Genomic DNA, 16811 nt, shown 5'->3' on the forward strand with positions numbered 1-16811 from the left:
AACTGCTTACACACAAAATCTTTTCATGTCACACGATTTTTGTAACCTCTCACTCAAAATGCAAACCTACACAACAAATCTCCAAAACCATAAGCTATTTCTCAGCCTTTGACTCAGTTTTCAATTGCATAAAACACTTTTTTCAAAACATTACACACAATTCGCGACCTAAAACACAAAAATATAATGGGAAGTGACTTGCTTTCCTTTTCCAAACACAACTAATCAAAATGCTACACTTATTCACCAGGCCACACACACACTCCTCACATGTGCAAACACTACAGTAATTGCTGATCACACAATCACTGCTTTACTGTAGTATACAGTAGGCCTATGAATACAGTAGGTCACAGGTCAGATTACCTGTTTTGAACAATGGTTTCCTGGGACCCCCAAACACACACACAACAATTGTGTTCTTTACTGTATTCTAGAATATTTTTTTGGTTTACATATGTTTATGGTTTTGTTGTATGCTACTGTAAACAACAGTAATGTAAAATATTTTCTGTTTCTACATTGCATTGGTGTTTCCAGTATAGATAATTCATAAGGTTTACAGTGTACTTGTTACCCCTCTCAGCAGATTACTTTCACTGTAGAACGTTACATTGAAATGTAGATATAAGCCTATGAAAGACTAAAGAGCTTTAGATTTACAACAACAGTGTTTGCATGATATATCCAAAAATTTACTATTATGAAAGAAGTGTTTGCCATTTGATGCAAATGCTTCATTCTGACTTGTGTTTATGGCATTTTGAATGCAGTATTACATTTTGAAGGAGATGTGAGGCAATTTGCATTTTGTGTGTGCAGTTTTGGGAATTGTGTGTAGAGTTTTGAAAAAAGGAGACATAGTTTTGAAAATGTGTGTAAGCAGTTGGAAAAAACTGTAATATGAAGATCTCACAAGGCTAAAAATAACATTTCCTCAGACATGAACTCCTGTCACATGAGTGATTATCAGTTATAATACATTTTGGGAGAACTGTCTTAGAAACTCAGAAGTGAAGACGAGGAGACTCGGTTGTATCTTCAGCACGATTCTTAATTGAGAACAAGAGCTGTTGCTGCAGTCATCAAGTCTAACTGTGGAAGCTATACACTGTAGTTTTATACACATTTGAAGTCATTACAAGTGAAGACAAAGCATTTTGGTGATGACCTTAAACAAAGCATGCTAATGAAGTATCCAGGTATAGGAATCCGCTCTAGAGTGCTACCAGTCGTAATCCTAATCCTGTTCAGAGAGTGGGACAGGGGATCCAAGAGCCATTAAAGACAAAGGGTGCGAGTCTCAGTAATCTGACTCATTTGGCGTACAATAAAGAGAACAGGACTGGCTGGAATCTCATGCTAAAAAATGTCTTATCCGAATCATTCATCTGTCACCATATTTGCTAGAAAACTGTCAAGAATTCACGCTTGACGTAAATGTCCACATGTTGTGAAGCGTGATTTAAGCGCGTTGAGAAACTTGCGTGATAAATTCTTCAATTATGTGTATGATTGTGATCTTTGACGTAATGGGGAAATGGGGAAGTTTAAAGCATTCTAATCATAACAATGAATCAGGCAGAATAATTTAAAATTACATTTTCAAGTTTAATAAGTTTGCAATATTATTTTGTAACATGTACTTAGGCCATTAATAATTGTCAAGGTAACAGAGGCAAGGTAAGATTGGATTTGAAAAAGGCACAATCAACAATGGTTAACAAGGAAGTAAGCATTGTTTCCTACTGATTTTCTTAGTAACACACACACACAATTGCGATAAGGTTTACTCATTTATGCAATCCCTTATTTACGTCATATAATATGTGTGACGGTCACATTCATCCTTTAAAGGTGTATAAATACACTGACAGAGGTTGTGCATAAGTTACAGTATACACAGTGACACAAAGTCTGCGATACTTCAAGGTATTTCTCTATTTTAACTTTATTTACAATTTTTCTCTGATTGAGTAATATGTACTATTTTATGAGGACATTTCCAGGTAAATATATCTAAGTTAACTTTATTTGCAATAGTGTTTAGTGAAATGTTTCATCAAGATTTGACAGAAGACTGAATTTTCCCACAGCACCTATTATTGTGGACAGTAATGGTTTCACTGGTTGTGGTGGCTATATTTCTTCTCTGGGGGACCCTGTTTCAACCCCCCCAGGCGGCAGCATTCAAGCCTCTTTTTAAGGATGACTCCATCACGCATCGAGAAATCACTCAGATCGCCATCCTCCGCAAGACAGCAGAAGTGTGCCGTGACATAGCCACTGCCCAGGGACGACCCTTTACACTGGCTGTAAGAAAAGAACATGAGAGTGAACCAACTGAATTGTTTTTAGAACCAGGAAGATATTAGCATTTTATAGTCACGCAAACTATTAATGAGTAAAAAAGGGTCTCTGATTAACATTCCTTGAATAGACTTTTTATATTTTGATTTACAACATACCTCAAATGTGAATATTGAAACTACTGGGTTTTGCTAAGTTGCTAAGTCTCAAGTTATGCTACACTGACTTGAAACCTGAATAGACAACTGAATAACAGAGGTAATTTGATTTATGTTTTTAATAATAATAATATTATTCTCCTCTTTCTACACCTCACCTCCAGATAAACAACAGACTGACTGTATCTGCTGTCCAACAAGCCTGCGCAACTTCTCCTGATTCATCTTCTGCCATCTCTTCACTGAGTTTTTATTCAGCGATAATAGAGATGTATCTAAGCAATGCAGCCATAGATGCAGTGTTTGCTCTGAGTGCGGCGCGTCACATAGATAATGAGGCTTTCGGTGAGGGCCGGGACCTCATCACTAGTGGCATGGCTACAGTAAAGGCCAGTGTGCAGAAGGGGAGCTTTATCTCTGGTCGAATCACACTGGGGGCTGTATGTCATACTCTACAGGTAATCTTTCTTTTTTTTTTGTCATGCTGGCTTTATACCAGATATACAGTATATTTGCGTTACATCCAAAAATATATATATCAAAAGTGACTTACATTCATGTTATCAGTTCATGCATTCCCAGGGAATTAAACCCATGTCGTTGCTAGCACCATTTACAGTGAGGTGCTGATGCTTTCTCTTCTCTTATTACCTCTTTAACCTTCTTTGTTTTATCTCTGGTAGTTACCCGTTGCGTTCCTTGTTTTTTAATGTACCCTGGGTTTTGACTGATCTGGAGGAAAACGGCATTTTCCTATTTTTAACCTTGGTCATAAAACAATTAGCGATTCGATTTTTGAGCATACTTGTATCTAATTATGAATTTAAGATAACCATAAAGAATGCAGTAAAGGAGACATGCGATTGTTTCTTGTAAAATACCTCTGTTTAAATCAGAGTTGTAGGCTATATGTTGTAGGCTATCATCAATCTCAAAGGGACTTCCTGGTAAAATTAATGTAAAAAACTTTTTTTTTACTCAACCAAGCATATTTGAACAATTTTGGACACTTGTTTGAATGAAAATATTTGAATTTCATTGCATAGAAAGCAAAGTTAAACCAAGTAACATCTGCAAACATGATGACAGAGCTTTTTAAGTCAATACAGGTTTAGTTTAACCACCGCAAAACTGTATGTGCATGTTCCACTATGTTTGACAACCACAAAGTGTATACATACTATTAGAACTTTGGACAGTATTATTTGTAATATTTGATTTGTTTGTGTGCAGGATTTCTATAGCCACAGTAACTGGGTGGAACTGGGAAGCACTGCTCCTTTCAGCCCCCTGATCAGACGTGAGCTTCTTCTCGACAATCTAGCAGGTATGACAAAATACAATTACCCTCATTCTACAATTCCCCGAGGGTTTAGAAACTAGTTTCACATTCTTATCTTTTATCTGTATGTACAGACCGCAGCACACCAACATGCAAAAGCTGCAATGGGAAAGACTGTAGAGATAACATTCTCCCAGAAATATTGCTGCAAAAGAAACTAACCTCAGGATATTTCAACATTGTCTTCTCTGCAAAACCTGTGGGTAAGGAAGCTTAGCATCCCATGTATAGGCTACACTCTAAAAAGTTTAACTATGATTTACTCCATTTTTTTGGTGAAAATTTTTTACACAAAGTAAATTTTAAACCTGTGAAATCAATGAAATAGACTGTATGAATTGAGTAAATGCAAATGCAAGTAAAAAAAAAAGAGTAAATCTGAGTAACTGCATCTGGTACATTAACATATGAAATTGAGTAGAAGAATTCATTTAACATTTAAACATTTAAAAAACAATATTTATGAGTGTCATGTTTGGTGTTTCCCTGTCTTGTCTATTAGTTATCCCAGGTGTCTCTCATTTCCCACGCTCCCTTGTTATCCTGTTTAGCTCGTTTGTCTCTGATTATTTACAGTTTTTTCCAACTGCTTACACACAAAATCTTTTCATGTCACACGATTTTTGAAACCTCTCACTCAAAATGCAAAACTGCACACCAAATCTCCAAAACCATAAGCTATTTCTCAGCCTTTGACTAAGTTTTCAATTGCATAAAATACTTTTTTCAAAACACTACACACAATTCTCGACCTAATACACAAAAATATAATGGGAAGTGACTTGGTTTCCTTTTCCAAACACAACCAATCAAAATGCTACACTTATTCACCAGGCCATACACACACTCCTCACATGTGCAAACACTACAGTATTTGCTGATCACTAACCAATCACTGCTTTACTGTAGTATAGGCCTATAAATAGGTCAAAGGTCAGATTACCTGTTTTGAACAGAGACGCCACAAACACAATTGTGTTTTTACTGTATTCTAAAGAATATACTTTTGGTTTACATATGTTTATGGTTGTGTTGTATGCTACTGTATACAACTGTAATGTTTGGCCTGATACATATTTTCTGTTTCTACATTGCATTGGTGTTTCCAGTGTAGATAATTCATAAGGTTTACAGTGTACTTGTTACCCCTCTCAGCAGATTACTGTCACTGTAGAACGTTACATTGAAATGTAGATATAAGAATGAAAGACCAAAGAGCTTTAGATTTAGAACAACAGTGTTTGCATGATATATCCAAAAATGTACTATTATGAAAGAAGTGTTTGCCATTTGATGCAAATGTTTCATTCTGACGCGTGTTTATGGCATTTTGAATGCAGTGTTACATTTTGAAGGAGATGTGAGGCAATTTGCATTTTGTGTGTGGCGTTTTGGGAATTGTGTGTAGAGTTTTGAAAAAAGGAGACATAGTTTTAAAAACGTGTGTAAGCAGTTGGAAAAAACTGTAAGACCTGTGTTTCTGCCCTGTCCTTGTGAGTTCTTGTTTAATGTTTAACGGTAAACGTTGATGTTGATGTTGGTTGTTCCTGAGTATCGTTGTCCTGTCTAGTTTCTAGTGTATAAGTTAGTCTGTTAAATAAAGCGTGTGCTGCATTTGGATCCTGCCTCTTCTCTGTAACGCCGGTGCGGCTGAAGCAGAGAAGAGGCAGGATCCAAATGCAGCACACGCTTTATTTAACAGACTAACTTAAACACTAGAAACTAGACAGGACAACAATACTCGGGAACAGGAACAACAAACATCACTGATGTTGACACTGACATTCCGGACACTTGACCTTTTCCCGCAAATTCTATAAATAAACACTTTCAGGTCACGGCATCTATATATATCCGTGTCATCTTTGCCTCATCCTCTTTCGATTCCGACCAATGTTTCCAGAGCCAATCGTTTCAAAGAAATCAACGTGAGTTTCTAACGTACACCAATGACTGTTCAGAAAATGTCGGGGGGAGGGTTTTCCGGCAGGTCAAAATGAAGAGGGGAGAATACATCGGCTCTTAAAACATGATCACCCACCAGAAAATGACACAAAAAAACATTCTTATGGTCTTATAAAATAATTATGAGTTACAATTTGCAAATATTTGTACTTTTTTAAGGGATATACATGTTCAATTAGGCACTTTGTCAGACATGAATCACTGCACCCTCGTTAAAACACCTCGTTAACGTTAGAATATAATGTTATCGACGCATGTGCTTCACATGAGCAATCGTCGATTAAAAGAGTGTATAGACGCTTATAAATAATACATATACAACATATAAATATTAATATCATTATTTTACCAACTTATAGTGGTTAAAATGTATGTATTTTATATTAGAAATGACTCCTCCTTATCTGTCCGAAACACAGTGAGTAAAAAATTTCAGCCGTCCGGAACACCGTGAGTCCTCACTGTAATCCGGAAACTGCGTCTCCCGGCAGTTTTTCAAGATTTCTCCAAAATGATTAGTCCAAAAATGTGTCAATCAAATTTGGGAACGTGTGGAAGGTATGTCCCCATAGACAGACGAGCCAATCAGGTTTATCTTTCCGCGGATTGATATCTTATGGGACTTTTTACTGTGCAAAGTGTCCGGAAAGTCTACGTTAGCCTACAGCAATACAGCATATTTTACACTGTTTTAACATGTAGGCCTATACAATATTGCCTACATTTAACAAACATTTTAGAAGTAAAAATGAAACATTTCAACTTTCAGGTAGCATAATTCAAGAGTAATCACTGGTCTGTTATTCATTATCCACCGTATCAGCGCTGGTTCTCGTGCCGGAGATGCACTGCCTCTGCGGGTGAACTTCGGACTTCAGAACGCCGTCGTTTCACTCATATCCGAAAGATGCTGCGACACGACTGACTCCACAACCTGCCAATAAACAAACAGTGCACAGTTCTGAGGACATTTTATCATCCAAATTAATTATAATCATTATCATTAGGAATAAAGTCGTGTGTTTTATCATGCAAGGCGTTTTCAATCACGCGAAAAGACGATCTCGTTTAGGTGTCACATTACACCTCTGAATGTTATTGTTTTGCATTAAATAAAATTATTTAAAGCACAATAATGATTTTATAGCAAAAATAAAACATACACAAACCTGAATTTCACAGAGGAAATGAGAAATTCTGCAACGCAGAGGAGAAAAGAGGACTAGTTCTTCTGGAGACTTGTTCAAACAACCTGCCGACACTCAACCGTTGAGTTGTCGTCACATCAGAGGGTGGGGGAGGGGTGAGCCTAAGTCCCTCCCCTTCCGGTTGACCACCATGTGACCTTATTTCTGAAAAATATTGTATGGTAGGCTAGTCAATGGCGAGACTGAGACAACAAATATTTTGATCTCGTTTGAATTGTGCCCTGAATTACACATATGATGTTTGTCAATTTAAAACATACACATACGAGCAACGGTGACGTATAGTGCGAGACGAGAGATTTTCACATCAAACTAAATGTTACTTTTCTGTTTTATGACAAACTGCGACTTTCTTGACTTTCATAAATATCTTTTAAATTGACAAACATCATAGTTCAGGGCACAGTTCGGACGGAATAAAAAGATAAGTTGTCTCTCGCCATTGACTACCATACATATTTTTTCCGAAATAAGGTCCCATGAGCCGGAAGCGGAGTAAACTTAGGCTACTCAATTTCTTAAGTGTGTGTTAACATTTTAATAATATTGACTTGAATTAAGTCTTTTTTGTGGTTCTAGAAACAGATCTGTTTAATTCTTCATTCTCAAATATTTTGATAGAACATTAATTATATATTAAGTTTATTTAAAATAAATAATTGGTTAGTCAAATACTAAATCTTTTTAGTGAAAAAAACAGATATAACTGTAAATTGTTAACTGTTAGTTAACTATAGTCAATTATTTTGGTATGTTCAACTCAAACAATCAAGTAAATGATATTCAGAGATTTTATTAAGTTAATAAAGTTAATTATTACTGTGATATTTACTAAGCCCCTGAATAATTTTTTTGAGTGTTGTTGATCTGCCTTTCAATTATAACTCCTCTGTATAGGCCTGTCATCACAGTCCACAGGATGTTTGAAATTGAAACTACAAAGCTATATGCTGACATAATTTTCTTTCAGGCAAATGTAGCCATGGCGGCTTTCTTGACAGGACCAGCAGTACAGACCCCACCGGAGGTATCAACAAGGATGACATCAGCTCAAGTCACGGCTTCCTTCATCAGCGTGCCGCTGAAATGGCCATCAATGCTACTATGGAACTGCTGCAAGACATCCGACTGGCCACAGGCAACCCAGACTTTCTTCGGTACATATACCTTCCTTTTACACCACTCTTTGAGCTCTTCTTTAGCTAATAATGAATAAATAAAAACATTGAAGTCCTTCTGGAAAGTTCATATTTACAAGGTGCGTTCAAGTACTTTGGTCAAAGTAAGAAGGCGATGCACCATTTCTACATAAAATTGAGCTAGATTTTTTAACTTTACCCAAGTGAAAAAAAGTATACTTTATTGTATTTGAAATATATTCCCTTTTTCAATAGTACATTGCAGATATACTAACAAAATGTTTACTATCTTTAAATATATTAAAAGTATATTAGCATCATGTTTTTACCTATTTTCACAATACCACTTTTACCACACTTAATATAATATACACTTAAAATAATTGTACTTTAGATTAATTTCTAACAATATATTTTATAAAAAATATACTTGAAGTGAAAATTCTGTTTATTTTTTAAAAGTGTTTATTTATTTGCACTATTAAACATATATTTTAGGTATATTTTAACTGTGTGCTGGAAATGATCATTGTAACAATGCATTGAAAGTATACTTTCAAAATACATTATAGTATACATAGCATACATATAGCGCTAATATAGTGCCGTTGTGATTCGGGAGACCTGAGTTTGAGTCATCTGTCTGCGATTGTGCTGCATTCACTCACAAAAATATATATTTTATATATTTACTGTAGGAAATTTACAAGATATCTTCATGGAACATGATCTTTACTTAATATCCTAATGATTTTTGGCATAAAAGAAAAATCGATCATTTTGACCTATACAATGTGTTGTTGGCTATTGCCACAAATATACCCGTGCAACTTGTGACTGGTTTTGTGATCCAGTGTCACAATTTGTACTGTACTTATAACACAAATAAAGTAGCCTACACTTTAATATCACTAATCAAGCATGTAATTAGTCTCTAAACAGGCATATACTTAAAGTATACTATCCTTGAAGTTGTTCCAATTTAGTACACAAAAGTACACTAAATACACTTAAAGTTATGCTTTATATGATTTAATTACAACTAAAAAAAACTTAGTTCAAAATTTGTTGTTCCAAAATAGCACACTTCAAGTTAACTGATCATTAACACACTTGAAGTAAATTAGTCTGGCTGCAAGTATACTTTGCATATATTTTTTTTCACCCGGGGTATACTTTAAAAAAATGATGAATGAAGAATGCATGCCTCATTTATAAAATGTTGTGTAGAAACTGTTCAACATTTGATCATACTATTTCTCAAATGTGCGTATATGTGATTTAGAGAACAAACGTACGTACAAATAAATAAATAAATTATACCTCACTTCCAGTGGCCACGCAGGACAGCTATGCGAAAGTATCGAGAAGGCCAAGAGAGGCTTGTGTAACAGCAATTTAAAGCCTGAGAAAGGTCCCACCTCTCAGGGTTGGCTCGACCAATAAAAAAAGGTGGGATTTCCAACCGGGAAATTCCTCTGTCGGGAGGATTTATGACTCTGTCTCAAGTGGGCCTTGCCGTTTGTGTCCATTTATACTCAGATAGATATATAACAAACACACACTGCATTCTACGATAAGGCGATGTACATTAAAGTGTGAGTCATTAAATGAGGATTAATTAGATAGGAGACACTCATAAAGCATGCATACAGTACAATAAATATAAATGCAAGAGACAGTATACAAGACATAAACTTATCACACACAATGTCCTGGGATGCATGTTCATTTATAGATCAGTTCGTCTATAAATTAATGCAGGAAAGTCTTTTTTAAGGGCTGTAGGTCTTTCCTATGGCCTCAGTCTTGACCACATGACCACATTTTTAACAGCAATAAAACCATCTTATCTGATGGTCGCCCTGTCGACTGAGTCCTTTTCTGCTCTCTTGCCTCTCTTCGGGGGATATTTCATTCCTATTTTTGCTGATGCTATACACAAAGTTATTTATATATAGCGCCCCTAGAGTCACAAATTTATACTGCCAGTCTTATTTGTTTCTTTCTTTCTCTCAGATTGATGGGCCTGAGTCAGACCTCAGTTCTGGCTTTTGTGATTGACACCACAGGCAGTATGTCTGATGACATTGAAGAAGCCAAGAGAGTGTCCTTCAGTATCATAGACAGCAGGAGAGGAACATCAGAGGAACCTTCAGAATATATTCTAGTCCCATTTAATGATCCAGGTAGTCATATTGTGTATTTAGATGTCTATATTATCCCGTTTTTTTTCCACAACAAAGGGAATTTGAATGACAAAATAATCAACAGTAAAAAAAAAAAGAAATATGGGATTGACTACAAATTTGTATGATAGCTTATATGCACTTACTGTCTCACTGTGGCGTGGTAATGCTGTGATTGGCTGATCACGCAGTCAACATGAATGCCTGCCCATTATGTGTGTGCTCAAATAAGCCTGAATGCATCAAACATTCATTGAGGCATTTGCATCAAGTGAAAATGGATGGATCTGTGAGTGATTATCTTTTTATGGAATATATTAAAAGTACATATCTGCTATCATCAATACAAGTGTGATGTTTACAGAGGATCTGAATGACAGCCGAACAATAGTTAGTGAAAGTAAATTATGTATAGATATATACATATTTCTGTTAGATTATTATTTTTAAATGTGTACATTATTCAATTTAAATTATTTAAAACATTATTGTTGCTGTAGTGTTCTGTGATGTGTTTGTTTCATACAGATTTTGGACCTCTGACAAGGACTGCAGATGCAGATATTTTCAAAGCGAGAATCAATTCCCTCACAGCATTTGGTGGAGGAGACATTCCAGAGATGTGCCTGTCAGGACTGCTGGTGTGTGTGTGTGTGTGTGTGTGTGTGTGTGTGTGTGTGTGTGTGTGTGTGTGTGTGTGTGAGTGTGTGTGTGTGTGTGTGTGTGTGTGTGTGTGTGTGTGTGTGTGTGTGTGTGTGTGTGTGTACATTAATGCCTTTTGGAGAGTTTTGTAAACCTTGATATAAACTGAGAAAAACACTCATATTCACACTGAAACAGTATATAAGATTATATTACTGATATAATTATTGTGAATATCACAACTGGGTTGAGCTTTTGCTGAGATAAAGCCAGAATGAGAAATTATAATAATCTCAAGGTCCTCTTATCTTGTTTTGTTCTTTCTTCCCTCATTGGTCTCCAGTTGGCACTAGCAGGTGCTCCTCCGTCTTCAGACATTTTTGTTTTCACCGATGCTTCAGCAAAGGACTTTCAATTAAAAAGCGCAGTTCAGGCCATGATAGAACGCACCAAGTCAACAGTGAGTGCCCGCAGAACACTTCTACGTCATTGCTGCTAATTTAATGTGTTGTTGAATTGTAAACTGACATTTTTGGGGATTTCAATCTGCTCTCTGCAATTTATCTCTGCCCTCCAGGTCACTTTCATGTTGACCGACGCCTTATCATTCCGTAGAAGACGGGATGTCTCACAATCTCAACAGTTTAATTCAAGAATAATTCCTACTTTAGACATGATACAGCTGTACAGAGACCTGGCTCAAATGTCAGGTGGACAGACCATAGAGGTCCCAAGGGCTTCACTGTCTCAGGCCACTGCAGTCATTACGGATGCATCTACCTCAGCCCTGGTATGTTCTGACAATGACTAATGTATACTGTATATATATATATATATGGATGCACTGATACCAATACCAGCATCGGTACCAGTATTGGAATAGAGAATTGTGATATCTGGTATCTAAACATTTGAACCACTGACTCAATCCTTAGCACTGAGCTTTGCTGGAACATCTCTAAAATTGAACAGCTCTGATTCATATTCTTTTGCTTTCTCTACCCAATATATTAAAAATATAAAAAATGCAGTGAAAATACAGTTATCGGCAAGTACCAAAAATGAAAGTTTCAGTAGCCTATCTGACTCAGACTAGGTATCGGAAAAAGTGAGATTTTTATTTGTTTCAATTTGGTGACTGGAATTTTGCTGTGAAATACTGCAACATTGATAACATCTCTGTGTTTCTTGAAGGTGACTGTTTTTCAGGTTGTGAGAAGTCCAGCCATTGCAGAAAACTTTTCTTTTGTGTTGGATCCATCTCTGTCCAATGTGACTGTGTATGTCACCGGAGACTCTCCCGTCTTCACCATCTACAGCCCTACAGGTGAGCCAACGCACCTCGGACATTGTGTGTTGATGATATGAGGGTTTTATTTTCCAAATCCAGATGCCATTATCATTGTTAAAAATAAGTTATGCTTCTCCTGCCTTTCAGGTGTGTCTCAGTCAGATTCAGTGGCAGATGGTCCTCTGGGTAGCATCCTGACTGTTGGGAATTTAAGGAGAATAAATCTAAACTCTGACAACCAGACAGGGATGGAATGGAAGATCAGCATTGACTCTGCAAGCTTCTACAGCCTTAAAGTCACTGGTAAGGGGTTTTAATCTGCCAGATATGTAAACCATTGAGATTGAGAAATTTTGTTTCAAATGGATTATTATTATTATAATTAGATTTATGTTTAATCATGAATATATTTGAAATGGTTTTGAAAAGAAAATTAGTAAAATGTTTTGATTTGGAAGATGCAATAATGCTGCATCTTGCAATAGTGCTATTGCAGTGCAGAGAAGTGCTACTTCACTATATTTTAATTGTGACTACAGGTCAGAGCTCTGTGAACTTTCTCTTTAACTTTGTGGAGCAGTCAGAGGGAGGTGACATCATACCGAAAGCCAATCGTCCATTCATCGGTATGATATTATCTTTTTTACAGTCATATGCCAATATCCCCCAACACAAACTGACAGCGAAATTCTTGATGCCTTTTTTTTTTGACTGATGCTGATAAGAATGGTTAAAGGGGTGGTTTACTGCTTTTTTTCTTTGCATGATTGTGTTTATGGGGTGCAATATAACATGTCTTCATCTTTTCTTTTCTTTTTAAGCCTTATTTTTCATAAATTTCCCCTTTATTGTAAGCCGCTTTCTCCTCTGTCATTTGAACGACCAGTTGACTTCCTGATTCTATGAAACCACTCCCTCAGAAACAGGCAATGGGCTCAGATTGGTTAGTTGGGCCGGTGTGTTGTAATTGGCTAAACTGCGTAGTGCACGTTGTCCGGAAACTTCACGCCCATTACCTTTACGGGCTAAAGTTGCATGTGCTCCGGTCAAATGTAAATAATGGTGTCAATACTGCCGTCAGTTTGAGCCAGAATCAGACCCAGAAAGCGGCAATGAAGAGAGTCAAGCAGAACCTCCCCAAACACGGCTCTTACAAAACGTTTCTGAATGGTACATTTTTTAAATTATTATTATTCTATTCTATTCTACTATTATTATATAATAATTTCGATACGCTGTTACTTGAAAATGCTACTGCTGCTTGTTAGCTTTTAAGCTACGGTTTTCTCCTGATTAAACATTTAATATAACTGAATAAAAGACTGAGTAATACCGCAGTTGAAGTTTGCTGTTGCGATTACATATAATTTTTTTACATATAATTCTTTGTCTTATTATACACACAAAATAGCATCGAACTAACTGGCTACTATAAACAAACTAGCGTTGGCATTGGTTTACGTTCTTGATCAAATCGAAAAATTACGTCAAAGTATACATGGAAAATACATTTACAAAATTAGTACATAATTACAAATTCAGGTCCAAAATGTTTGTACGCGTTTGTCATAGACACACGAAATAGCTACTAACGCCAGCGCTGGTATTTGTTTACGTCCTTGATAAAACTAAAACATTACGTCTGAAATTATACATGAAAATACATTTAAAATTATTAAGTCTTACTTACAGGTTGTGGCCCAACAACTGCTGCTTCTGGTTTTAAAGTTGGAACTGCTCCATGTTTTAGAAACAGTTTCTTGTTTAATCCGGCATTGAATTCGTGGAGATTCTGGAAGCTGTCTTCCGTAGAGCTAAATTACGATTGTAATTTTCAGGAACATAATCAAACAGAAGTTTTAGCCATTGTTGACGGACTACAGCGTCCGTAGGAAGCCGAAAACAGAAGACCTGACAGCTGGGTGAAAATAACACACTTTAGACGGCATGGCTACAGCTCTCCACCATAATTCTTCCTCTTCCACGAAGCCGCAGAAATATGGCCATGCCCCCTTTTTTGCATATTCCGGAGGGATGGTTGATGTAAATGTATGGGTTAGTTACGTATAAAACCCGGGAAGTATCTCGTTGTAGTCCCATTCGAGCCGTTTTTGTAGGCATTAAACTTCCTGATTTTTAAAAGACGATATCTCTGCTTACGTTGAACTTTCAGCACAGCAACTTTGCAGATACTGTTCATGCACCAACAGCACCATTACACACTATTTAAAATGAAAAAAGTAAAATCGCAATCAACCACCCCTTTAATACATCCTGATGTTAGTGCCATAATATTATGTTGAGCACTATAGATCCAATCTAATGGGGGAAGCATCACCCCAGCTTGAGCAAGCAAGGACACATTGCAACAAGTGTGTTGCTGTAGCCAATTTAACAGTGTATGGGATCTATTGGGGGACACCATAGCGGGCGTCGTATTCCTAGGTGGACAACATGGATCGGCTGAGAGTCAGCTGATGCGAGCTTGACTAACACCTGCCAGAACTGACGCTACGCTGGATTTGTGCTGCTTAATATTTTTTTGGATTTCATTATCATTTTTTTCAGGATTCTTTGATTGAGAGTTCATTATAAATGTTTTTACTCTGTCCTTGCTGAATAAAAGTATTATTATTATTATTATTTTAAATCTTTCTGACCCCAAACTTTTGAACAGGAGTGTATAAACATGAAGAACTATTTTCATTTTTATATTTTAGTGTCATCAATGTGAATGAATTTTTTTTTTTTCTTTGATTGCTGATCAGGTCGGAATGCTACTTTGTTTGTCTCTGTGACCGGAGGAGATTCGGTCACAGTGACTGATGTGCTTCTAGTTGAAGCTTCAGGATCTGATGTTGTTAATGGAACCATCAAAGCAGTGGGAGCGACAGACTTCCTGGTGAATGTAGACAGAATCCCAGTGGGGGCATTTGTGGTCCAACTTAAAGGACTGTTAAATCACTCAACTCGATCTTTGCCTAGTCAATTCCAGAGACAATCACCCACACAGCAAAAAGGCTCTAGAGTTACCATCACGGTGAGCTTAAGGGGATAGTTCAGCAAAAAAACATTGACATGATTTGTATATAAGTTTAGCATGAGCAGCACAGAATATTCAATTAAATATATGCAAAATACATTGACAATATTTCTAACCATATTAACCCTTTCCCTTCTCAGGCCCAACCAAATAGCACCATAGAGCCTGGAATTCCATTTGATCTCAGCTTTACATTGGTGAATAATGCTACAGGGAGCAACTTCACTATCCGAGCCCGGACTGACCGCGGCTTCAGCGTGTCTTTCCCCAGCTCTCTGAACGTGGGGACAGAGGGAAGCGCTCAGGGAACTGTAACACTGACCGCACCCCCCAACACACAGTCAGGGACGGATGTCACACTCACTATTGAAGCAGAAGATCCAGAGTCCAGTGACTCGAATTACATGGCACTGCGGTTCAGTGTCATGACTAAGGTAGCTGTTATGAAAGCGGCTAGAGTAGACATTATTAATATATATCATCAGTTTGACTTTTGTTGCATCTTCATTGTACTGTAACTGATCTCCATTGAATAGAATAGCTTTCTTTGTGACTCATTGTTTGGGTGCAAATTGTATTAGCATTTGATCCCTTCATTGACTCTGATTAACCTCAACTATTTTTATTTTGGCAGGTGACTGATATTTTTAGCCCTGTCTGTCAGGTAGTGAGCATCAATGCTGACTGTCCTGTGGAATGCAGCACGGCATCATGGGAACTCTCTGCCAACTTGACGGACGGGAATGGTACAGGCATATCCGGTGTGTCTTTCAATCGTGGGAACGGCTCTCTCAGTTTAAGCATTGTGATAAGTGAGGATGGCACAAATGTGACTGTGGCGTCTTACAATGCCTCCTGTTGTTCTCAGGAAGTAGAGCTGGTAGTTGTGGACATGGTGGGAAATGTGGGCACATGTTTCACTTCTATAAAGAGTGTAACTGTAACCACAGTTGAGCCCTCAACAATCACTAATAAGCCTTCAACAATCACTAATAAGCCTTCAACAATCACTAATAAGCCTTCCACGGTCATAACCACACCCAATAGAGGCTACTTTGTGTCTTTCTCAATGTCTGTTTTGCTCTGCAACTTAATTGTTGTTTTAATGTGAATAGGAGAAACTTTCGTTGAGTTGAAACTTCAGTTATATAATGAGATAAGCATATCATGCCTCTGAAATACGTACATTAATCAATTTCTAAATCATGTGAAAATGCTTAGGTGTTGGATAAAATTGTTTGTAATATAAATTGTCTTTTTCTAATTCCTTTTTTTGTGGGCAATAATCATTAAAAATTATTACAGAAAACAAAGTCTTCACTTTCTTTTTTTTAATATGATATAGTACAATTATATAGTATGAAGTTAAGAAATTATTATTCAGAAATGATTTATATAAAAAAGGGAGAGCTCAGCTGTAACCTGTACTTATTAGGTTTTAAGTGTTAGACTGAGTTCAGTTACATCCTGTCTGATACTGCTAAATAAATACTTTAAAGATAATTAAAATGTTGATAGACTGGT

At 36.8% G+C, this 16811-nt stretch overlaps 1 protein-coding gene across 4 annotated transcripts; it reads left to right on the forward strand.

Moving 5' to 3' along the window:
• The first annotated feature begins 1889 nt into the window (after window positions 1-1889).
• Window positions 1890-16601, forward strand: vwa10.2 (von Willebrand factor A domain containing 10, tandem duplicate 2). 4 transcript variants are annotated; one of them, XM_079616521.1, is made up of 17 exons: window positions 1890-2009; window positions 2097-2315; window positions 2633-2926; window positions 3702-3795; window positions 3885-4013; window positions 7954-8140; window positions 10142-10311; window positions 10840-10952; window positions 11297-11413; window positions 11531-11743; window positions 12148-12280; window positions 12392-12547; window positions 12784-12870; window positions 15013-15284; window positions 15428-15721; window positions 15922-16221; window positions 16285-16601. In XM_079616521.1, the coding sequence occupies exons 2-17, from the start codon at window positions 2118-2120 to the stop codon at window positions 16396-16398; spliced, it is 2871 nt and encodes a 956-aa protein (XP_079472647.1). In that variant the 5' UTR covers window positions 1890-2009; window positions 2097-2117; the 3' UTR covers window positions 16399-16601. The 4 variants fall into 4 exon arrangements, with proteins under 4 accessions (XP_079472647.1, XP_079472645.1, XP_079472646.1 ...); XM_079616520.1 differs by having other exon boundaries at window positions 1897-1932; XM_079616519.1 differs by having other exon boundaries at window positions 1891-2009; window positions 15922-16592.
• Window positions 16602-16811: the final 210 nt, after the last annotated feature.

Source organism: Phoxinus phoxinus, assembly GCF_949152265.1.
Source record: "Phoxinus phoxinus genome assembly, chromosome: 6".
Classification (NCBI taxonomy): Eukaryota; Metazoa; Chordata; class Actinopteri; order Cypriniformes; family Leuciscidae; genus Phoxinus; species Phoxinus phoxinus.

What these genes read in the sequence shown, in the direction of transcription:
- vwa10.2 (XM_079616519.1), top strand. Translation starts at nt 2,118, where the DNA reads ATGGTTTCACTGGTTGTGGTGGCTATATTTCTTCTCTGGGGGACCCTG. An exon ending in TGTGCCTGTCAGGACTGCTG is followed by an intron (nt 10,953 to 11,296) that starts GTGTGTGTGTGT and finishes ATTGGTCTCCAG; the next exon opens with TTGGCACTAGCAGGTGCTCC. An exon ending in TAGAACGCACCAAGTCAACA is followed by an intron (nt 11,414 to 11,530) that starts GTGAGTGCCCGC and finishes TCTGCCCTCCAG; the next exon opens with GTCACTTTCATGTTGACCGA.